This window comes from Nematostella vectensis, chromosome 15 (genome assembly GCF_932526225.1).
Source record: "Nematostella vectensis chromosome 15, jaNemVect1.1, whole genome shotgun sequence".
Classification (NCBI taxonomy): domain Eukaryota; kingdom Metazoa; phylum Cnidaria; class Anthozoa; order Actiniaria; family Edwardsiidae; genus Nematostella; species Nematostella vectensis.
In genome coordinates, this window is record NC_064048.1 from 3,007,657 (window position 1) to 3,032,993 (window position 25,337).

At 39.6% G+C, this 25,337-nt stretch overlaps 5 protein-coding genes across 6 annotated transcripts in view; 3 read left to right on the top strand and 2 right to left on the bottom strand.

The window, feature by feature from the left end:
- LOC5510814 (phospholipase A2 A2-actitoxin-Cgg2a) overlaps positions 1-25,337 on the top strand; it is a 74,329-nt gene that overhangs the window by 6,416 nt on the left and 42,576 nt on the right. The window lies entirely within an intron of this gene.
- Positions 4,281-5,320, top strand: LOC125560657. The gene has a single exon (XM_048722688.1). The coding sequence runs from the start codon at positions 4,583-4,585 to the stop codon at positions 5,264-5,266; it is 684 nt and encodes a 227-aa protein (XP_048578645.1). The 5' UTR covers positions 4,281-4,582; the 3' UTR covers positions 5,267-5,320.
- On the top strand, positions 7,266-9,585 carry LOC116603715. Of its 2 annotated transcripts, XM_048722685.1 has the most exons (4): positions 7,266-7,541; positions 7,700-7,791; positions 7,902-8,331; positions 8,525-9,585. In XM_048722685.1, the coding sequence occupies exons 1-4, from the start codon at positions 7,377-7,379 to the stop codon at positions 8,561-8,563; spliced, it is 726 nt and encodes a 241-aa protein (XP_048578642.1). In that variant the 5' UTR covers positions 7,266-7,376; the 3' UTR covers positions 8,564-9,585. The 2 variants fall into 2 exon arrangements, with proteins under 2 accessions (XP_048578642.1, XP_032221228.2); XM_032365337.2 differs by lacking the exon at positions 8,525-9,585 and having other exon boundaries at positions 7,902-8,477.
- On the bottom strand, positions 8,655-11,434 carry LOC125560655. Its single transcript, XM_048722682.1, has one exon. It carries the CDS (start codon positions 10,955-10,957, stop codon positions 9,065-9,067), a length of 1,893 nt encoding a protein of 630 aa, XP_048578639.1. The 5' UTR covers positions 10,958-11,434; the 3' UTR covers positions 8,655-9,064.
- Positions 15,336-17,525, bottom strand: LOC125560735. Its single transcript, XM_048723063.1, has one exon. It carries the CDS (start codon positions 17,523-17,525, stop codon positions 15,336-15,338), a length of 2,190 nt encoding a protein of 729 aa, XP_048579020.1.

Here is a 25,337-nt window from a genome sequence, read left to right on the forward strand (position 1 = left end):
AGTAAAAATGGCAAGAGCCCCCAAGTCCAATACAAGATGTTTTACAGAGTTACTTTCAAGACAGTCATTAGAGGACTTCATGTTTTTAAACAGTCGTGGAAACCCAAGTCAACCAAGTATTTCACTGCAAAGAAGATAAAAGTGCTGAAGCTCAAAAACACTATACCAACGCGATTGGGGGTTACATAACACGATCAGACACTAAAAATACTCTTCCTGGCCATGTACCAATTGAACTATCGCGTTTGTTGACCTTTTTACAAGCACAGGCTAGTAACTTCCTTACTGCAACAGTTACAGGAAGAGAAGGTAGAGAGGGAAGTTGTGCTAGAAGTACCAGCAAAGTTCACAGGGCTTACGCAAGAACTGAAGAACGGAAATATTTTGGAGAAAGAACTGAGACCAAGAGCATCGTAATATACTCACTTTGAATTGAAAAACATTTCCTTTGCTGTTATATATCTAGATTGCAATTTATCATTTTTATCATTGTCATAACAATCCTGAAATAAGCGCTGCGTTGCTTATTCGAGGGCGGCACTTATTAAATTTTCCGCTCTATGTGTGGAACTTATTTGGGGGCGGCGTTTAAACAATTAGATACGGTATGGTCTAGCTTGTTTGATCATTTGTTCAGTCACACTCCCAAGACCTAAGCTCATGGTAAGTGGCAGACAGGTCTGTTTTACGCGTTTATTTTATACGTTTTCTATCATGTTGGGTAGATGCTGCAGTAAGGTCACCACCCTTACAAGTTGCCCTTTTAAGTTTTGTAGACCGTTAAATAGACTTATGTATCTTTCCAAGTCTTCATAGAAAAAGTCTTGGTTTATGCTTCCCAAAACACAACATATTGTAAAAAATTACATTTTTATTCTCTAATAAAAAATTAACTTATTATAAAACACCATTAAAACGTCCCTTTTTATCAGGGTATCGCATTCCTTGAATCATCGCAAACGTGTTGTCTGTGGCCACATTGGCTGATGTCTTGATCTGAACATTTCTGAGTTTTCAAGTTTGTCAGAGTTGAGCTTTTGCTTAAAACCGAAGATATCGCTCAACTCTATTCTGGTCATTAAGTTGTTTCAAGCCTGTAAAAAAAATAGTTCCTTTCTAAATCAAGTTTTTCGCAACTTTAAAAATGTAAACTGTATATGCACATTTACGTTCGTGCTGATCGTATAAAAGCACGCGCACAGGAATACAAGTGGGACAGGTTCAGCGTAAACTGTGAAACAGAGTGCATACACTTCTTTGGCGGGACAACTGACTCGTCTCTTTGAGCTAGCTCAAGATTAACTTTCTATAAAAATAATTAATCAATAAAATACAGTAATCATAAAAGTAAGAATAACCTTTTTTGTCTTTTTTGGTGTGAAACCAACATTTGTATTTTGTATATGGTAGGCCTGGCTAGCCACTTAGCTTTTCCACCAACCGATAGCTTCTTTTGAATTATTCTCATTTAGCTCTTTATATGGATATCTTGACCATTTTAACGGGCGATCGGGTAAAAATTTAAATTTTGCTCAATTTTGGCGGTGCCTCTTTAATTTAACATAAAAATGCTTTAATTTGACCGAAATCCATGTCATACATTTTATAGTTAAAAAGCCATGCCACGGAAATTCTGGACCAAAAAAACATCGCGCTTTGCCACGGTAATTCTGACCCCCTGAAATCCCACGCCTTGCCACGGAAATCCTGGCCCCCAAAAAACTCCGCGTCTTACCACGGAAATTCTGGCCCCCAAAAACATCGCGCCTTACTACGGAAATTCTGGCCCCCCAAAGCATCGTGCCTTGCCACGGAAATTCTGGCCCCCAAAAGTACGCGCCTTACCACGGAAATTCTGGCCCCCCAAAACATCGCGCCTTACCACGGAAATTCTGGCCCCCAAAAAACATCGCACACTACCACGGAAATTCTGGCCCCCGAAAAACATCGCGCCGTACCACGGAAATTCTGGCCCCCAAAAAACATTGCACCTTACGACGGAAATTCTGGCCCCCAAAGGCATCGTGCCTTGCCACGGAAATTCTGGCCAAAAACAATCATCACGCTTTGGCACGGAAATTCTTTCCCCTAAAGACATAACCCTCAAAAAACACTGTTATTCTTAGAACTGCATAATTTATTTACATATAATATATCATTCATATGATATACTTATAATATCATACGATTATTTATGGCCTATTTAACTCTTTGAATAAATACTATAAACTATAAACAAAACTTTTAAATTAAGGTAAAGGGTAAAATGGGCAAGGCATATGGACAAACTACATGTAGAGTGAAATGCATTCTCAAAATACACGACATACAGTAGAACCTAGTAAAATTGAACTAGAATAACTCTAATCCTCCCGCTATTTCGAAGCAAGTCCTGTTCCCCTTGAGTTGGTTATGACTCAAAACCACGTTTCTTCGACCTCGCTTACTCGAACTCCCCGCTAACTTGAACTAAATTTTCCTTTTCTTTGAGAGTTTAATTTAGCGAGAGTCTACTGTATTTTACAAAACAATATTAAACTCTGCTATCAATGACTGATAAGATAGTCGTATCTCTCCTTCAAAAATGTCCTGGTAGCCTTTTCCAGTTTCTTTGTGGCAGTTACTTTGTGGCAAACTCCTGGGCTTTTCATCTTCACTGTCAGCATTTGAGGTATTGGCATCAATACTATCATCCAATAATGAGTAAACTTCTGGGTATACTGTAGTATATAAAAAAAGTCATGAATTAAGGGTACCTATATCTATGTATTTACATTGAAGGACCTGACTTGCATAACGCACTGATTATGTTTATTGTTTCCAAAATTCTAAACATGAGAAACAGCCCGATTCATGAGAAAATTCAGTTTGATGTGCAAACCAATGTAAATCTGCAACAATCTGCCAATCTGATTCACTTTTAGAGTTGTTTGTTTTGCCTGTTAACAACAAAAATGGCGTTGAAGCAGTGCTATGTGGGAACAGTGGGTCAGGCCTTGATTCATTTTTATTTGGCAAATGCATCTTATACAAACTCAAGGATATTATGTTTCAAAGGTGTATACAGTAATGCACAATTTAACCCTATATATTAAGGGGTCACCTCTATTAAGCTGACATGGTCACGATTCTGATAGTCCCAAAAGCATCCAAAAGTATTACAAATTGCCTTTAGTTTTGCTAATTTCCAGGAGCTCTGGAAAATGCGCTTACCTGACATTTTCGGGACTTGAGCAGGAACTGAATGAATCATCGAAGATTATGCAGTCATCTGAGGGAGTAGAGAAGTCGCCACGTCCATAGCTAACAGTCGTCATTCGTTGCCTTTTGAAGGGCGACGAACTTGTTTCTTTATGCAAGCCAATCGATCTGCTTTTTATCGGTGTACTGGTAAAAAGTGCTGGTCCTGGACTATCGTTGTCCATGGTATTGAAAACGACAATATAAAGAGCATAAGAGTGAAGACTTGGGAAAACATGGAGCTGTTTTAGAGACTGAATGCGTGACTGTTGAGTTGAGCGCGTTGATTGAGCACGTGATTTCAATCAAATTTTTGTCTGTTGTCCAATCACACGACACGTCAGCGGAAGCTATGACGTCAAAAGTCCAGAGTCCAGAATGCGGCAGCGGCGAAAATGTGCAACAGCTAGCAAACAAATTGTTGGTGTCGGGCCCCTTGCTTTGAGAATAAGTCAATTAAATGGCCGTTTCAGCATAACCTGCGTGTCTAAACTGAATGCTAGAAGTGCCGGTATCAAGTTTGCCGAATTCTTTCTAATCGGTAAGTTATTTCAACTGAATCTATTTCAAATATCCAACCACTGTTTAATCTCTGTTTTATATGCTTTGGCCTTGGGTTATTTAATTTTTAAGTTAAACTTCAGTTTTCTCAGCAAAATATGGACCATCTAACTTTTGTCTTTTGACCTTGTATTAAATGCAAGAGTTGTAAGAGTTCGGACAAAATTAAAAGCTTAAGCTACATGATCCCACGCTGTGTCCTGGGCCGCGCTATTACACTAGCTTAACTGCTAAAAACTATGCTGGAAGCTAATTTCCTGTTACAAAACATAACAAAAGGATGCTTCGACACTCCCGGATTAACCTATGTTGTGTAATTTTTTAAGTATAACGAGCTGAAGCGTAATTGCAATAAGTACCGCTAGGCAGGGCAGCTTGACCGAGATAGTATAAAGCCACAGGCCTCTGTCCCGGGTCTTTGCATTGTTATCACAAACTTTAACCCTTAAGCCCTATTTACACTACACAAACTAACCCGGGTTCGACCCGGGTTAAGTTAACCCGGGTTAGTTTTTCGTAGTGTAAATGCAACTAACCCGGGTTCGACCCGGGTTAAAGTAACCCACCTCTCGAGGTGGGTTAGTTTTAAAAGTAACCCGGGTTAGTTTTCGAAAGTGTAGTCTAAGCGGGAAACTGGGGCGAACCCGGGTTAGTTTCTGTAATGAACATGCGCACTCGCGTTTAAAACAAAAACGGCGCCAAGCAAGGCTCTCTCTCTTGTTTTCACTCGACAGTCGATGCAGTCAGGACGTCACTGGTTTTTACAGTTTAAATTGAAAAAATGAGTTTAGGAAATATTTCTCGAGGATCGACTTGGGCCTCTGATGAGGTTTCAATGTTGATAAGTATATGGGCAGACGAAAAAATACAGCAACAGCTAGACAATTGTTCCCGAAAGAGGTCAGTCTTTGAGAAGATTGCGAAGAGGTTGGAAGCTGAAAGTGAAGGCCGATTTACCCGCTCGTACCAGCAAGTCAGCGAAAAAATAAAACAACTAAAGAAAGCATATAAAAAAGTGAAAGACAATAACAACTTATCTGGAAGGTCACGAAAAACTTTTAAGCATTTCGACCAAATGGATAGGGTTATGGGAGATAGGCCTCCAAGTTTATTCGAGAGCAGTGAGCAAGCTTCAATTCAGGGTGATGCCGATGATGATGAGTTTGCCCTGGAAGACCCTGAGGAGCCTGATTTTGATAATAATGCCTCTTTGGTTGAGCAGGATCAGATAGAGAGCTCATTAACTACAACATCATCATCAGCTCCTTCACCAGCAGCTACAGCTACCTCAAGCAACGGAACTCCACCCTTAACTAAGCCATCCACAGTGCCCAATGAAGATCAGGAAACTCCTGTCAATAAGGAGAAGATTCTTAGCTCAAGAAGAGGAAAAAGTAAAAAAAAAGCAGGAATGAGACATTCATGTCAACTGCCTTTGAAATTATGCAAAAGCAGCAACAAGTAGCAGATGACAGGTTTTTTAAAATGGAAGAAGAGAGGCAACGTCGTGAATATAAAAGAGAGGAGAATAGAAGAAAAGAGGAACAGCAACACGAAATCTATATGATGCAGATGATGGGGAATATGTTTATGAGAGTGGCTGTAAGTTTTAATTGTGGTCCAAATTTTGCCTACCAGCAACAAATGCCAGGTTTTCAACATATTCAGCAACAACAGAGAAGCCAATATCCTAATCCATCTGCTTCTACCAGTAGTGGAGAACTTCCATCTGATGGAATGCATTACACTTCGTTGTAGAATAAACACAAAAAACTACATATTATCAATCTACTGTATATATAACCATTGTAATCCATAAAATGATGTTTGTTGTTCTTATGTTAGTTAGTATAGTAAAGTTGTTATGCTCTTTATATTTTAAAGTTTTTAATAGATAAAAGTTCTAATGTTAGCTGATATATAAAGTTGTTATGTTAGTTATGTTTAAAAGTTTTTTATAGATAAAAGTTCTTACTAGCAAATATACAAAAGTTGTTTTTCATAAAAGAGTTTACTACAAATCCACATCTTGACAATATTTTACCAGTGCATTCCTGATAGAATCAGCATCCTGTGATGATTGGCTTCTACTGTCATTACCGCCAGTTGGTTGAGTGGAGGATTCCTTTTCGTACAAATCAGTATCGAATTCTTCGTTGAAAAGCTCACAGATGTTATGTAATATACAACAAGTAAACACTATTGTATTCATCTTTTCAATTTTCACTTCATTTTGTTTTAACAAACATCTCCATCTTCCCTTTAACCTGCCGAAGGCGTTTTCCACAACCATTCTGGCCCTACTTAATCTGTAATTGAAATGCATTTTCTCTGGCCCAAGACTGCCATTATCAGAGAAAGGTTTCATCACCCATGGTAAAAGCGGATATGCAGCATCTGCAGTGATGAACAATGGTACTTTAACACCATCACGTCTAAAAGTTCAAGTAATCCTACGTATTCTTTAACGTAATCATTCTTTATGCCTTCCCCTCCCTGTGGTGTGAACTTTTCCTCTTTGGTATTTTAAGCTTGTTTACTGGGCAATAAAATACACAACCCGATGCTCAAGGCCGCTTTAATAATAGATGTCAACTGATGTAAATACAATGCCTTATCAATTATATACTGCATGGTTATAAAAAAAACGCTACCTTAACTGTTTACATGTATTTGATGATTCTTTTGTTACATTATTGTTGTATTTCAGTTAAGATAGTAGCAAGCAGCCCAAGCCGATCAGATTCTAATTTTCTTGGCTATTTCCGAGGTTTCGATGTTAAGATGGAAACTTATGTATTGAATAAAAACATAGTGTTTAGCGAGCAGTAGGCAAAGATTCAGAGGCTTGCTGTTTTGGTCGGCTGGTTTATAGCCATAAAAAATGTATTTTTAGTTAACGATACAGTCTCTGTATTTTTTTGTCCTCCCACCACGCCTCGAACGTTTGCCAAAATGTTCGAATATTCGCGTAATCAAACAGCAAATGATTCAAGTTTTAAATTTCCGTGCATGTGTGGCATTTGTCAGAACTTATCATTTTGTAGAGAGTAGCGTTGCAAGAAATATTGCGATTGATTTTGGATTGAAAAATACGTAGATTTACATCTTTTGAAATGTTATATTGAAGCTTATTGATAAAGGAAGGTTTGCAGGGAGAAACAAGACTACCTTTTTGAAGATGGATACTAAATTCCAGAAGACATCTCTCGCACAACAGATTGAGATTCACACAAATTACCAAAACGTTATTGTTCGCTATATCGTCAAATCTCTGGACATTGCAGTATGTGGCTTCCTTCGTTCAAGGCCAACTAAGTAAGCTTTGCTCAAATGCTTGGTGGCACTTTTGGTGCCCGAAAAGTTTGGTTTTTGAAATTTCCTCCATCACGGCCCTCCTGGCTGAGGGTAATGAAATTTTTCAAAAACACAAGGGACAAACCAGATCTATATTCCCAAAAAAATGATCGCATTACCAAAAATCAGGGACATTTTGTTCAGGCGGTATTTTTTGACAGCGGTCTCATTTAGGCGTTACTGCGCATGCGTCGGAATATCAGCTCACCCAAAACAAAATGGCGGAGGGAAGACAGAGATCAAGAAGAATTGATTATAAAGCACTGAATAATGTTTCATCTGCCGATTTTAATTTCGATTTTCAAAGAAAACGAAAGTATAAAAGTGGATCAAAGGTATATGATGTGGAAAGGATAATAAGTCAGCGAATTACCTCCAGAAACGTAAGTGATAGTTTGCTCGAGCAAACCTTTTTATTTGAGTAGAATCCCAATTTTGTTAAAATATAAATTGGAAACTCACATTTTTGGTTTGATTTCAAAAGGAATTGTACACCGAATTTCCATTGATTGCTGTATTTTTGTATTTTGTTTCGATACAGGGGGATAAAGAGTACCTAGTGAAGTGGAAAAATTGGCCGATTTGGACTAGTACTTGGGAGCCAGCGAATCATTTAACAGAAGCTTTGATTAGGTGAATATTCTGAAATAACTCCTCAATAATGATTTTTTTTTAAAAATATTATTAATAAAAAATTCCGGAAGTCATAGCTTCTGATCTTTTGATGTATTTTGAACTTTCAGATCTTACCTATTCCCTGTAATAACACCTGAAAGACTAGAAAATGCATCAGCTTTGTTTTTGGAGGGGATTACAAGCATCTTGAAATCCAAGGCAGTAAAAGCTGTACATAGCACCGAAATCCGTATTGATCATGACATAGTAAGATACATATTTAAGGGCTGTGGTAAATTAGCTGCTGACAAGAAGTCTATGTTTTATGAGAAATCTGATTTCAAAAGATTTGGCCTTCCAGTGTATTGGTATTACTGCCTGGATGAACATGGACAAGGAATTACAGTGGATTTCCCCATCAAAATCAAAACTGTCCTTTCATACACAAAAGCTTACTACATAGTGTCATGTGGGAAATTAGAAAAGAGCCCAACATCTCCTGTAGAAAAAATAGTTATAACTTTAAATAGGAAAGCTTGTGATCAGCACAATTTGTTTGTTTGATTTTTTTTATAATATATTTTTTTATCATTCATAGGATTTAATAATATATGACTCAATAGAATAATATATGTATATACAAAGAAATTGTTATAACATCACCAAGGAAATGTTGAATAGTTTTAAAATTATTTACATGACAATTTATTGTACTGTTGTTATTAATAGCATTGTTATTGCTACTTATAATGTTTATTCATCCAGAGTGTTACTCGTAGTTGCAGTATAATTTGATTCTGTGTTCCTTCTTCTTTTCCTTGAGTCTAAAATTTTGCTATTCCACCATTCCTCATTTCGCTTCACATATTTTCTCTTCTCTCTTTCGTGGTGCTCTAGAGATTTTTGCCTAGACTCCAAAAGCAGAATGTCCTTAGCTGCATCCCATTTATTGGACTTTTGGTAGTATATGCGCTTAGCATCATCGTTGTTTTTTTCCACACCTTGCCCTGAAAACTGTATGATTGGCCCATGACTTAAGATAAACTGGGGTATGTGGTATGGAACTGCATGCATGTATGGGGTCACCCTGGCATTACCATAACCAACACGTTTCGCACCAAGCTTGGAAAATAATTCTATCCATGCTTTGGCCTTTTGGTGAATAGAATCTGGTGTAGTTTCATCAGCATTTGCACAGCATATCAGCAGGTATAATGAATGGAAGTCTTCCCAAAGCTTTATGACCTCAGACTTGGTTTCATCAAAGAGTATATTCATGGATTTCAGCTTTTCAGGAAGAAATTTCATCAGCTTTTTTTTTGTCAGAGCCAACTAAACTTGTCCAGTCTTTCTGCTTACTTGATTTTCCATCTGCATTCAGTTTTTCCCACACATTAAATGTTATGCCAATGTCATTAATTGCTTTAATTAGCTTATCAAGGCCTATGCCTTTACATTCTCCTCTTGGTTTGTGCATATCTTCTTTGCTGTCTTTTTCCATTACTTCAATAATCAAATTTTCTGTCAGCCTGTCTGTTATCCTTAACATCATATGCAGTTCATCCAGAATGACATGATCTAGTTCAATCTCAAATAAAGGTGGGTTGATACAACAATAATTCTCTTTCTTTTTTGTACACCACTCCTTAAGTGATTTGATTGTTCTTTTCATTGTGTCTGAGTTGTAGTATGTTGATTCATGTTTCATATTCCACCTCTGAGACTTGCGAACTATACACCACAAACAAGCATAATCAGAAGTGGCACCACTGAGACCCATTGAAAGCAGCAAAAATTTCAAATCACCCCCAAGAAAAAACTCTAAAGGAATTTCTTTGTCTCCCAAAGTGACTTTTTTAGCTTTCACATGCTCATTAATATCCTTAATTAGACTGTTGTATGAAACTTTCAGTGTTTCATATTGTTCGGGTCCATTCACAATTCCAATCGTATGGTTTCCTTTTGATGCATTGTATTCACCAGACTGCAGCAATGAGAAAGAGAGAATCATAAAATTGGTTGTTCTTGACATCTTTGCCCCATCACCACTTATTTTAACTTTTAGTGGATTTTTAGTGAAATCAAAAGATGGGTGTGAATCCAAATACTTTGATATGACCTCCTTTAGCAGTAAGGAAAAGGAACGTTGAGCACCAGGGTCAGGGCCAGGCACCCTCTCAATGTGGCAGAGAGAATTGAGCTTGTCCCTCTTTTGTTTAATGAGGTAAGATCGAGGGATATCATTTGTTAGGAAACTGAGTTCATGATAGCATTCATCACTTACACAAAATTTGTCTAGTAGAAACAATACTTGTTCAAGCCTATGGTTCTCTTCCTCTGTAAGTCTTTGAGTTTCATCACTATTTTTTTCCTGTTCATCATAGTTCAAAGTATATATTTTGCCATCATCACTCTGATCTTTAAAAGCAATAGATGCAATGTCCAGACCAAATGTCTTTGAGAACCAGAGAGCACATTGAGCTCTCTCTTTTAGCTGTTTAAGTTTTCTTGATTTTTGTTTTGTACCAACCTCAGAAATCTTTTTTGAAGAACAACACAATTTTTCATCCCCTTCCTCTAATGCCAGTGCATAAGCTTTGAGTTCTTCATTTAGTGCTTCTAAAACTTCAATTTCTTCACAATTTGTTTGTTGAACTTGCTTAAGCTCTTCCAAAAGTGTTTTTTTCTGCAACTCCAAATCAGTGCATTTATTTTTCCATTCTTGAAGTTCCAGATTCACATCTTCATATTCATCTCTGAGCTTTGAGATAGATTCAAGCTCTTTTGAAAGGATACTGAATTCTGCATATCTTTTATCCAGTTCCCTTCTGTTCCTTCCACCTTTGCACTTCTTATAGAGGGAGAGAACTTTTCCAGTTTCCCTTCTTAGATTTTCTTCCAACCGTCCACTTGATCCCTTTGCAATAGCCCAACAGTGTCCAGGTACTGTGGCATTGAGCAGGTCTGTTAGACTATAACAGCTTCCATCTGAGGTACTTTTTTTTGAAAAATTATTCCATATTTTGAACAAAGGAAATGGAACCTTAACAGTGAAAGCAACTTCAAATAGCTTTGCAGATTCTCCAGTTAAATAAGCAAATGAACTCCTTGGATTAATCTCTGAATCAAATTTTAATTTCCAATCTATTGCTTGTTTAGAGTATTCGGATAAAATCTCAGACATATTTTGTTGCTCTTAGTTAGCTCTGCTAGCTCAGTGTTGGAATTTTATTAACCACAGGAATCCCATTATTTATTTGATTAAGTAAAAAGCAATATAATGTACAAAAATATTCGAGAATCTAAATATTAGATATTGTTTTGAAGGATCATGAATGCAATGAGTACACTGGCCTTGATAACTTCGTCCTACATGGCGAATTTATTATAATTTATTATACTTTCTCTTGCCTCTCTTATACCCCCACGAATCGTTTTTGCACCTTTTAGGCCTGGTTACATAGGCTTAAAATGGCGGAGAAAGAAGTGGTTTAGTAGCATTTACTCGAAGATTTCAGAGGTTTTTCTCAAGCTACAAACCGCGGTACCTCAGATTCAGATAGCAATACTTAAAGAATGAAATTCAGGGACTTCGACAGAGTTTTGCCCGTTCCAAATGATTATCAATTGCCATTAAAAATGGCTGTTTCACGAGATCATGCTGCCTGCGATAACATGGGAAGACCGCGTAATCGATTCATCGATGTGCTGCAACATCATTTCATGTATTTGGTGAACTACTATTACAAGTTTGAAGAAAATCCACGGAGAGTTTTATGGTATATTTAGCTATAATATTGCCCGATCAAAACTTCCATGAAAGCCTCAAAAACCAATCCTGGTAAGTAGATTGAAGTCAGGTAAATAAGTTAAGAAGACCGCAAAATTGTATTAGTTTGCATAAATACTATATTTCGAGCTTTTCAAATTTCATTGCATACAATCTTTGAAAATAATCGGCCATTTTTAAATGGCATTTCAGACATGCGCCGTAAAAATAGCCGCCATATTGTCCCTGATTTTTGGTAATGTTAAGGCATTTTTAAACAAAAGCATGCAAGGAAACCATCACTGGCTCTATATTTACTCGCCTTTTGCCATGAAATCAATGGAAAGCCGCCACACTTGGTCGAAAGGAGGCTGAAATGTATCGTTTGCTATTTGTGTCCTTTTCCAAGTGTTGTCATGCTGTAACCAGTCTACGATTTACTTCATAGCTGTGCAAATGATAAATGTTGGTGTTCTTCTATTTCTCCATCTCGGCTCAAAACATGTGCTGCTTTAAAACTAACACTTGAAGACTTTTGATAGATTGGCTCTTGAGAGTGCGGTGTACAACAGGCCTCCAGCAAATTAATTGTATGACTGAACTGTGGCAGACCAGAAAACACGAATTTTATGTTTCATGAGCTAAACTCTTTTGGTTGAGTTGATTGGTTGAGTTGTCTTGTCTTTTGTCTGATAGCTACAACTTGGGTGGTATCCGGTATTTCGATCCAATGACGTGACCAGAATTGCAGTACTTGCTCCATACCATCCAGATTGATGGCAACTCATTGGTGATCGATCTTTTTTTTACAAAATCTGTCAGGGTGCCATGATGAATCCTGTTGTTGACATTGTACAGCACCATGACAGGGGCTCCAGGTTTGAATTAAGCATGTGAATCTGTTGCTGTGAAGCACATTCTTTCTCTGGGAAGGTCAGACAGACGGGCATATTGTGTGCAACCGCCAATAGTTTGGTAAAATACAGATGGACGGTGGCTAAATCGACGCCATCGTCTTAACTCAAAGTTTGTTAGCTTCGCTTCACCACTGGCCATGGAGCTGCCATGTATTGATGATGGAGATGTCCATGTAGCAATAACTATTTCCACCTCGCCTCTTAGATACTTTGTAGTATGAGCGTTGTTGATTGCTGAGGTCAATGCCGCCCATTTACAGTAGAGAGCAACGCTCAGTAACATGATCTCCACGAATTGCCCATTTACTTTTTATTTTCTCCCACTAACTGTCAGATCGTAGGCGATCGTTGTTGGGAGATGGAACAGGCGCCTCTAGAAATCGAATAAGCCCGCGTTGCTGCCTCAAAAAAGTTCCCGGGGAAAAGGGACTTCGTATTTACAGTTCTCGCGTGTTGTCGAGTTGCCTATTATCAAATGGGGAAAAATGTTATGAAGCATTATTGATCACAGGGTTGAGGAATGGCTTCGCCCTGTAGAGCTTAAACTTTGCGCTTTAAGGGTTTAAGGGATTTGGAAGCCCTTAAACTCTTTCACATTTCATCAGACTCTCTGAAGATATCTTTAAACCATGAATCCATTTGGTCGAAATTGAGTTCAAAACAGTGTATGAACGGTGGTTTATAGCAGTAGATAATTCTCGAATGATCGCAAATTGTGTAAGAAAGATGTGTGAAATTTTACGCCTTATTGTCCTGAAGGGATTGGTTCACAAGCAGGCAGGCAGGTCTGACATCTGTAAAGGTTCTTTGAACGAAGTATGGCTGTATCATTGATGCCTGGGAACCATATTTTTGATCGTACAAATGCTTTTGTGCGGTCGATTTCTTGGTGTCCTTCATGAGGTCAGCAGTGGTCCAGCCAATGGAATATCACCACTCTTGCTATCAAAATACTTTACATGAAAATGACCCACCCCCATAGCTTGAAGCTAGAATCTCTTGTAACCCATGTATGACACAACCCAGGCCAACGCTTCCGCGTGCCCGAACCACACAAGCATCACCTTATGTGAAAGCCAGAGCAAGCTATTTTCTAGGAATTTTATGCGATCTCCCACAAACCACTATTTTTTTCTGCAAAAACATTGACATAATTTTGTTTTCTTTTAAAATGATGTCGTAGTAGGGGAGGCCTGCGAGGTTGGTAAACGAAATGCTTGGCCTCTGAAGCAGGACTCACGTTTGTGGTCAGATTCACTTTTCTGGGAGGATGGTCCAGGTTTTCCGCGTTGTATTTTGTGGCCCTCAACTACACATGGTTTAGCAGAGGGGACGCAAAATTAGTCTTTAACCTTTAACCTTTAAATACAATAATTGCCACTAGCGAGCTAATCCGGCAATGAGGGGCAGCGTACCAACTACCCATGCACATACTACGGTTGATAATAAATAAATAATAAATAAAACAAAAGAAACAATAAATGAATGAATAAATAAATAAATAAACGTAACAATTCGATAAGATGATGAGATAACAATACACATGTACATGGGTAGTATGGCAACTAAATCATTGCCGGGCCAGCTCGCCAGTGACGGCTATCTTAAATTCATCGACAGAGCTGAGGTCTAGCATTTGTTGGGGCAGAGAGTTCCAAACGGGGATAGTTCTTGAAAAGAAGGAGTATTTGAATTGGTTTATACTGGGAGGCGGGAGTGTAAGTTGGCATGTGTTCCTGACGCTTGACCTGGTTGCGTAGGAACCAGGTTTGCGAATTACATCACTCGGGAAATCGATTTTTACTAGCCCGTGGTGGATCTTATAAAACATGACAGAGTCGAATACTGTTCGCCTAAGTTCTAGCTGGTGCCATCCTAGGTGTGTCAGCATATTCGTGACGCTGCTATGCCTTCCGTAGTCGTTGCACACAAATCTGGCAGCGCGGCGTTGTACAGATTCAACTTTTTGAATGTCCTTCTTAGTGTGGGGGCTCCATGCTTCCGTCCCGTACTCCACCAGTGGCCGTACCAGCGCCTTGTAGGCTTGCTCTTTAACCGCAGCTGGGCAGGAAGATAAATTTCTTTGTAGGATACCCAGTACTGCGTTAGCCTTCTTCTTGACTTCCTCCGTGTGCTTTGACCAATTGAGAGATGTAGAAATGTGGACTCCAAGGTATTTTTGAACGCTAACCCCCTCCAGTGTGGTTCCACACAAATGGTATGGGAACTGGGACTTGTCGCGTTTTAAAGTGATGGTCATGACGTAACATTTTTTGGGCGCAAACTTCATCTGCCACTGTTCTGCCCATCGTTCAAGGTGGTGAAGATCTTGCTGTAGGGCGTGGTGGTCATCAAGGCTCTTAATTGGGCGGTATAGGACGCTGTCGTCGGCAAACAGTTTCACGTGTGATTTGATGCCAGATGGCAGGTCGTTTATGAAGAGCAGGAATAATATCGGTCCTAAGACCGTGCCTTGAGGCACGCCTGATAGCACAGGGGACCAGGTAGAAGAGGCCCCGTTCACGACCACTCGCTGTCTTCTGTTGGTAAGAAAGTGCCTTAACCACAGTAAGAGTCTTCCTCTGATTCCATAGAACTCGGCCTTGATCAGTAGGCGTTCGTGAGGGACTGAATCGAACGCCTTGGCGAAATCAAGAAATACCACGTCAACTTGCCCATGGTCGTTCAGGACCGACGACCAATCATGAATAACAGATATTAGTTGGGTGGAGCAAGAGAGGCCTTTCAGGAAACCATGCTGTAGCTGAGTAATGATGTTGTTTGCGGACAGGTGACACATTATGTGTTTTGAGACAATGTGTTCCATCAGTTTGGAGACCAAGGATGTTAAAGATACTGGGCGATAGTTCTGTGGGTCAGATCTTTAGACCCTTCTTATAAATGGCTGATATGTTCGCGTCCTTCCACACAGTAGGGAGTACGCCATCCTTCATCGACTGCTCGAACAGTAATGTAAGGATAGGTGCAAGTTCTGTTGCAGCCTCCTTCAGGACTCTGGCTGGGACGGCATCTGGGCCACACGCCTTGTCTACACGGATGTTATCGAGTTGTACTCTAACGCCGTTAACAGAGAAGGAGATGTCTTTGATGTCTTGGTGAGGGGACGCGCCGAGAGTGGGAACATTAAGATTATCTTCCTGCGTGAATACACTGTCATACTGTGCCCTTAGCGCCTCAGCTTTACATTTGTCATTCGCGCAAACCCGTCCCTCCCAGAATAGAGTGGGTATCCCTAGTGACTCTGAGCGTAAGAGTTTCAGATATGACCACGCCCCCTTGACTCCGTTCGGCCTAGGTTCATCAGATTCAAGGTCAATCCCCTTCATAATCTCGCTCACGTAGTTATTGTGTGATTCCTTGATGCTGTTGCTTACAATGTTCCTTAGGCGTTTGTAGTTCACATGGTCTTTTTCCTTCCCAGTCCGTTTGGACTTTTTGAAGGCGCGGTCGCGTTTGCGCATCAATTTTTTGATGGGCGCGCCTATCCAGGGGAGGAGTCGCTTTGTTTTCGAAGTCTTGGATGGAATAAACCTCTCCATAGCATCACTAATGCAAGTTGAGATAGCATTCCAATTTTCCTCCACGGATCTTTCCATGTGCGATGCAGCATAGTCCCTATGGAAGGATGCGATGTGTTCTTTTAACGCAGCTATGTCCGCTTTATGGTAAAGATAAATCTTACGTGGGGGCTTGGGGATGTATTTTGGAGCAAGGTCAACTTCAAATAAAACCGCGCTGTGATCACTTAGACCCGACGTAACATGACATGCATTAACAAGGCCAGGTTTAGACGAGAATGCAAGGTCCAAGAAGCTATCATATCGAGTTGGAGACTTAACATGCTGTGATAATCCATATTTTTCCGCCAACGCAATAAGGGCGAGGTCCCAGCTGTGAACAGGTGGAGTGAGTACAGCCTCGCCGCTTGACCATTCAATACCCGAGCAGTTAAAGTCACCCCCTATGATTGCATTAGGGCACTGCTGGTATTTGGTGAACAGTTTGCATAAGTAGTCGTCTAACAGACCGAGTCCCTCCTGGTCGGTTGGGGGGTGATAGAAACTAGTTAGAAAAAGTTTCTTCCGCTTTGCGAGATGGATAGATGCTGTTATCATTTCGGCCCCATTGACGTCGAGACCCCGTTCTTCCACTGCAGTCAGATCGTTGCGAACAGCTATAAAAACACCTCCACCGGAAGCCGTCCTATCTCTCCGATATACTTCATAATTTTCAGGAAAGATTGAATAAGTGGGAATAATAGCGTTTATCTTTGATTCGCAGCCGAGAATAACGTCCGGGTCATGCAGTGCGACAAGAGATTGAAACTGCGACTTTTTGGCCGGGCTTTTTAGCCCGTTACAGTTAAGAGAGAGGATCTTTAACTTTCTCCGTGTTATCTTAACTCGGTTCCCTTGGGGATCATGGAATCTTGAAGGGCTAGACGTAAACAAAGGTGATCCCGGGTCGCTGCTTATTGTTGAATCAGATGAGAGACTTTCAAAGCGGTTTTCGTGACAAAGATCCATTTCGTTTAACAGGAACGTCGTCGAGAAGTTTGGGAAAAGGCATTTATTGCACAGCCACGCAAGCTGGGAGTCACTACCCAATCTGTCATAAGATTGAGCCGTCATGGCAATACACTTCGTATGATACCACATGTCGCACTCGTCACACTGAATCGCTCTTTGGTTCGATCTAGTTGGCTTTTGACAGATGCCACAAGGATCTTTAACGGGGCCCGGGTTCATCGTTGAACAGTCATTTGCCATAATTATAAGGATCAATGAAATGCGAGGCGACGTAGAATCGTTCAAAACAGGGCCAAGCATTCGGCCGTGACGCTGCCTTGACAGTGAATTAATGAATGCAAATGCAGAGCTTCTTGGCTGATTGACTTTGAATGAACTGGCTTTAAATTCCAAGTTACCTTGAACTCCGGGTATCGCGAATGGCGCCTCAGACGAACAAACCTCGCTGACTGAGCTGTCCAGTACATTAAGTACGATGGCAAGAATAGTTATGGGTAGTTGGAGAGCCATTGCCATAGTGAAAAGATGGCAAAATCACATTTGAATCGGAACAGAATTGAACACGTCCGATAGGCTTGATTACCGCTGACCACGCAGAACTCGATTAAAATTGCCTTTTTATATAATGAAAGGTTGTAAAACAGCATAAAGTTTGAATATTACGACCAACCACACCGAAGAAATTTCATGAATTAATACATATACCGATAAATCAGTTTTTTGCAGTGTTACTTGCCCATTTTTGAACAAAGAAAAGCAATGAGGTAGTTAAATAAAATTAAGTAAAGTTTATAAGTAATTTATATGTAATATTTAAATGGTCTATCTGTAATAATGTATAAATAATTCATTTATGAATAACTAAATATACAATTATTGTAATATTAATATACAATTGTTGTTCATAAAGGAAACTGTTGCAAAATTTTGTTGTGTTCTTAAGGATACGGTTCACCTTAGCGACTGTGTCGAGCTAGAAATTAAGTGCATGCGTCAGATTTTTTGTAATAACAAAAAACTGCACATACTAAGATTCGTAATATAATTGAGTATCCCACCCATACCCATGGATTATTTTTCTATAAGGAGTTTTTTTGTTTTTTAATTAGGGGCCGAAATACGCGAAAATAATACTGTTGTTTTTAGGGTTGTTAAAACTTTACCTCAAGTTATTGATTTATAAAGGGTTTGCAATACGTGCCGAAACACACGAGCTTATGTAAACACGCTCTTATTTGGTCATTTCGAGTATTTTAAGCTGAGATTTTATCGCCCGTATCCTATTCCTTTTGACTTTAAATCAAGTTGCAAAGCTTTATTGAGGTTATCTGTAGGTTCAAACATATTTCGTACAAAAACATGCCCCCGCAAATTTACTTATCGAATGATGATTTTGCAATTTTTATATTATTATGCAAAATACATATTGTACAACAGTTATGTGATCAATTGTAGCAGGTATTTCATCCTTGTGAAAGAAAAAGCAACTGGAATTCGATGTGTCTTTTCGAACAGCTAAATACACACATTAATAAGATTATTTTTAAAATACATATTTTATGCTGTTGGCTTCGGGGCTAAGTAGTTTAGGTCAGTGATCTGAGTCCGTAAGTTGCATAAGGCCACGGGATCGAGTCCTCCCCATTGATTTTTTTTTAATCCTTGGGAGTCTACCATTCATCAATACTTTTCATAGTATGATTATACTAAGAAGTAAGCTAGAGATATATGATAACATCACAGTTGTAAATACTTGCTGCAATAGCTACATGCATGTTACGGGCCTATTTTTTCTACAGCAAGGGGGCATTTGTCCAGAAATATAACATCACATTGACCTCGTGAATAAAGGATTGATGCCCACTCGTGAATGACTTAAATGAGCTGCGTCTCACAAGACCTTGGTGGAAACCGTGTTGTTTGAATTTATGAACCCTGGTGAAAAAACCCTAAAGATCTTTATAGATCTTGAGTTTGATAGAAAATTTTCATTTTAATGATATTCCATTTCAAACCTTGGTCACTAATGGTTTCGTTGTTTTGTTTCATTTCGTTTTTTTAAATTTATCTACAAATTCAAGATTATTGAATTTCCAGGCACGACCACGTTTCACGAAATCTTTGGATTTTAGTGGTCCGAAAAAGCTGGCGATGGTAGAATTTTCAATGAGTTAAGCAACTTTATAGGCGTTTACTCTAAATTTTGCATAGTTGTAAACTACGCCAAGATTAAGTAAGAATCCTTGGCTTCCTTCGAAGAAGGGTAAGCGAGGAAGAAAGCCCAAAACATAGAGTTGTCTCCATTCGCGGTCTTTTTAATTTTTGCGCGCTCTTTTCTTCCGTGCAAGCTCGCTTCCAACTAGGCATCTTCCTTCACTTGCACGACTAGCATTTAACTAAGAGTTTTCCCGCTGCGTGTAGAGCGTGCAATGTGATTGGTTGCCTTACGCGGCGCTATTTGCTCTTCGTCTGTCATTACTGTCACTATGCCTGTAATGTTTACACAACTTCAATCCCCGATATCTCGCAATCAAATTTCACCCCATCTTAATCTAAATATGTGAGTTAAAGGTACACTTCTAACCGCAGTCTGTCACACTGTGCCGAGGATAATCAATAGCTTTTTTTGCTACGGACATAATTAGCGCGTTGTAGCCAAAGAAGCAAAATTATTCCATGTAGACACGGTTTGTCAGTTCAGTACATGACGAAAGATATAAGGCAGATCCCAGGAGGTTACACGCTTTTGGTGTGTATAAATAATTCGCATGTTTAAAAAGCAAAAGCAATCAAAATTAAGCGCGTATAAAAAATGATTATCGTAAGAGAAAAGTACAATCATTAAAGTCCGTATAACCTTTCAGAATTGTCAAATTTTGTCAATTCTTTATATTTTAATCCTCCAAATGGTATGTGGCTCGTATGGACCCTATAAAACGCGCGTTCGCGTTCGAATAGCTCAAATCTGCAATATTGTGGTATTTTAGTCAACCTTCAGAAAAAAGGCTGTGAAATGGAAAGCCCGGGACGAGCACTTTGTGGCGTAGATCGAGATGTCAATTAAAAAAGCGCGCGAAAATGAGATGCGCGCGCGCGGTATGTTATGTTCCCATTTCCATCCGCTACTCTTGTTGTTTTGTTGCCGAGCGAGAATGATGTGGTTACATGTTTCCTTTGAAAAGTTTCATAAAAGTGCTGTCAAATGGTTTATCAGTGCTCTGTGGGGGGTTGCGGAAAAATAAGCCAAGACGGTGTAACTTTCTTTAATTACCGGGCGATAAGGAGCCCGGACGTAAGAAAAAGTGGGTTAACTTTATTTCCGCGGAAGGAAAGCATCGTGCCTGGAGTCCTGGGACACCCACACGGGTGTGTAGCGACCATTTTAAAATAGACTTGTTCTTCAGCTACTTTTCAATGCCCGGTAAAAAGACACTCGTCGATGGTGCAATCCCGGAGATTCGTTTTCGTAACGAGAAACCTCCGGAAAATGAACGAAGAGGTGTGAATTTATTCTGACTAACTTATATGTTATTTACTATGTTATATATGTTGTATATATGTTATTTATAATATTACGCTTTGGCTTGTTTATCCGTCTTGGGTTCTTTTTGCTTATAAATGTTGTAAAAGGTAATCAAACATTTTTGCCTTCTTTATGCCCTCGGTTAGACCATACAGTGCCGTTTACTTATGTCGATTCGTTTTCCCAGCTTTCGCTTCATCTCCTCGTCCCTTAGTTGGTGTTTGTTGTACTCTGACAACCATTCCTTACTGGCCAAGGGCTCGTCTGCGTAAGGCTGTACCACCGACGAAAACAAAAAATCTGGGGGATCGTTAAGCTGGTATTCCACTTCCTCTTCATCCTCAAAATCTGAACTATCGCGGTCCGACATTTTCGTAAACAAATTTAAATAAATGTACTTTTTTTTGCCACCCCCAGCACGAGTTTGTTTTGGTGGTCGAAGGGAACCCTGTTGTTTGTGGCGCGCGCGCATTGCTTTTCATTTTCCCGCCAAAACGTAAAACAATACCCTCGATCCACGTCACAGCCCAACCTTCTTTTGCGCGGCCAAGAAAATGTTCAAATCTCTGTAAAAAAATCAAAAATCAACCAATTTTAAATCTGGTTTCGGAATCTTGAACCTTTCTATCTATATTTTTAAACAAATTGCTTAAAATGAAGGGTTATATGAACTTTAAGCTTTACATTGATATATAGTTTCTTGGCATTTGCTTTTATCCGACGCTAGCGTGAGCGATTTTGACGGGACGATTACCGCTTGGGTCTACGGTATTCTTAATATCCTTGCGTTTTGTGCAGATTAGAAAGGAAATAAATGGTGATCCTAGTATGACATCCCTACCCCTATAACAAAACGAAATATATTGGTTTCACCGGTTCCTCTTTTTAGTAATGCCACTGATGCACCCCGCCCGGCTGGGACGACTATATGAAAACCAGCCATTAGCGCTTGCCGAATGCAACTCACCTAATATCGCATCAAAATGTTTTCCCTGTAATAAATTATATCTAACGGCAGCACTCCCCACTCCTTTCCTTTGCTCGTGATTGTGAAAATAAAGCCGGATATGCTGTGCCTTTCAAATTTTCCACTAACAGCCACTGTAAAATTGGTGACGTATACCAAGTGTTTCCCTTGATAAAATGCCAACTTTTCATCCTTCTCAAAGATGCCAGTTGGCTTTTTTTCGTCCAGGGGAACTACAGCATCGGGATGTTGATTATTCTATTAGGTCAACACAAAACACACGGAATATTCAATTCTTGGATAATGGTGTTCACTGGATCGCACGCACGTGGCACACTTAATTGTAAACGCCCGATACGACAAATGTACATTTCAGGCGCAACACCAACAACACAAACAAACTCGTTTCCTGAATGTTTCTTAAATTTGATGTTTACCTCACTAATCTTTCCAAAAGGTAGAACAAAATCACATTAAACTATCATTAACTAAACGCTTCAAATCACCGGACAATTTTCGTAACATACCTCCATTTTCTCGTATGCTCTCTTTCGGATTTATAGACGTCGGTAGGTGCTCTTCTGGTTAGAAGTGTCCAACTAAGTCTATTACGAATTAGGCACGCTGACGTATATGGGCAATTCCACTTGAGAAGTGTTAAAATCAATAATTTTCACATTGTGATTTAGAGTGAATTATTTTCTCTAGTGCATTATATACATATTAAAGTTTGTAAAAAAAATTTTTGCTGATGTGAACAACGCTGTACTCAGGGGGGGGGGGGGGGCACTTAGTACATAGGTGTACTTTATTCATCAAGAAAACAACTTGCCACATTGAACATTTCAAGCAATAACATCATGCTCGAAAAATGTTTTCAGCCAAAAACAAAAACATGGCTATAAATACTTTACTTCAAACAATTTGTGTATCAATTAATATTTTATCAAAATGATTCCAATAAATATTGAGATTCCAATTTTTGTCATGGACGTTACGTAACGTCCGTGACATTTTGTTCATATTTTTACTTTAATTGAAAAAATAATGGAAGAATAAAAATATCCTTCCTGCTGGTAAGTTATTGGTACTAGAGATACACAATTATGGATATAAAAACATCAGTGTACTGTAACCTTCGAAGACCACATGAAGCCAAAGTTTGTCACGGATGTTACGTCACGGACGTTACAGTTTCGACATTCTCCTTAAGTCTCAATTTTGAATGGGGAAATCATTGTTAATGTACAGGCTTGGCTAACAAACAAAACTTGGCTGTTTTGATACATAAATGCCTATTGAACAACAAAATGTGTCAATCACCAAAAAGTCAATTTCCTACCCTAAATGGATGAGATAAACAGCTAAAGAGTGTTCAAAGTACAGTAGGTTGTCTGATGTCACTTGGAGACTCTCTTGAATCTACTGACAATATATACTGGAACATACCCTTCACCGTGTTGATGGTTGTGAACTTCCTGCTATCTGGGTCAAGTTCAACCTGAGAATATGCATGAGAGAGATCAAGCTTATGATAGATAGTTCCTCCTGCTATTTGAGCAGTCAACTCCTCCAAGGTGGGTATTGGGTACTGCTCGACCTTGGAAACCTTGTTAACAGTGACCTTATAGTCCCCACACAGTCTAATCTCACCGTTAGGTTTCAGTACTGGGACTACCGGCGCTGCCCAGTCTGAATGTCGGATAGGCTCTATCACATCCTGTTCCACGAGTCGGTCAATCTCTGCAATTACCTTGCTTTTCATAGCAAATGGGAGTGAGCGCGGTTTGTAGAAAAGTGGCTTTGCGCTGGGGTCAACAACAATCTTAGCTTGCGTGCCTTTCATTTTCCCCAATTCGTCCCTAAAAATATCTGGGTGCCTTTCAAGCACAGTCTCTAGGGTCAGGGTTTCCTTGAGGTGGTTTACACTTAGCACGCTAAGCTGCTCTACTACATCCCTCCCGGCAAGATTAACCCTCTTGTGATTTGTAACGACAACTGGGGTGGTGCATGAGTTGCCATGGTAACTGACAACAGTCTCAATAGTTCCCAGGACTTTCAATTTGTGTCCTGTAAAAGAAGTAGGGTCTAACTCAGATGACTTCATTTTGTGGAAACTTGGCAGAGTTTTGGCGGTTTCTTCCGAAATTAAGGTATAGGGTGACCCTGTGTCTATTTCAAACTCAATTGGCCTCCCGTCTACTTCTAGGTGTACAGTGATTGGTGGAACTTTATTTCCTGGGTTCCTAATGTGATACATTCCCTCTGGACCCCCTTCACTATCTTCATCTTCACTGAAAACTTCTTCTTCAACATGGGTAATGGTAGCCCCGGACCGGCATGCACTTTTTGCATGGCCTTTCTTCCCACATTTGTAGCAATTCTGATCTTTAAACCAGCATGATTGTGGGTCATGGGAATTTCCACATCTGTAACATTCTCCCCCTGATTTGTCTCCTGACATGGGTGTCTTTTGGGACCCCTTAACCTGCCCCCTTTTGTTTTCATAGTTTTGGGAGTAGTGCACTTGGTTTACTGAGGGCTCCTCTTGTGCAACACTTTTCTGCATTTCTCTAACATTGCGGCGTGCCAATTCATATGCCTCTGCGATCTGCAAAGCCTTATCGAATGTTAGATCTCCATCTGGTGTGGATAAGATTTTCTGTTGGATTTCTGCATCATTTATGCCAGGGATAAGTCTGTCCTTTAGGGCTCGGTTAAGAAATCCTCCGAAATTACATGGAACTGCTAATCTCCTGAGTTCCGCAACATACATCATGACACTTTTATTACTTCTCCTAATTCTCGAGTTAAAGTAAAGACTCGCGCTCGCTTCGGAAAGCTTCGGTTTAAAGTGATGTTTCACTGCCTTTGTGATAAACTCAAATGTTTTGTCCGCCGGTTTCTCCGGTAAACACAAACTTTTGATTATGTGGTACGCTTTTGGGCCTACGTTGGCACACAAAATAATGTTCGTATATTTCTATTAACTCCGTCCAATTGTGTTCGGTCTCATCAAAAGCAAAGAGGTTGCCATACAACGCTGCGGTCGCCATATTTCATGGAACAAACTCACCGGATTTTCGATCCTTCGTCGGGTTTCTTCGGTCCCAATTTACCACTAGCGCCTTCTTCTTGACTTATTTTCGGTTTTTCTCTCGTCGCCACGTATAATAACCTTGGTTATCCTTTAATTAGCACTCGAACTTTCCATAATAAACCAACAACAACTTGACAGGCCGTTCGCCTCAGAACATGTGAGTCACCTGAGCCTACACTATTTACAGCGGTCTACTTCCTGACACAGGTATCCCGGTCAGTATATGACAGTCCTGGTATCTGTAGAACATCCCACAGCTGCCACAGGTCTTGTAGAAGGTTTTCACTCCTTAAAGCACAAACACAGATTAATTTTTAAAATTATGTTTTACAGGTAAATACAAGTATATTCGAGTTAGCGCACGTCTTTGAAATAAGCGCTCCCTGACCGTGCCCTATAAAGAAATAGCATTTCTGTAATATTTTATTTCAGTATAAATCAACTCGCATACTATCACGAATCTCCAATTTGATTGGCTCCCGTACTTACTATCTATTGAGCCATATCTGCGTTTATCTGCGCACGCTGCAAACCTCGGTTGCATGCGCTCGCGCACGCACTAGAAAACACGCCCTTTCAAGCAAGCGCGCGGTTTTGATTTTGTAAATTATTGTTTTCGTTGTTTCTGTTATTTATAACTGAGAATTATTAAAATTGTCATTTATTTGAAGGTAGTATGTGAGTGGATTTATACTAAAACATTTATACTAAAACGTTTTCTACGAGTCAAATGGTACG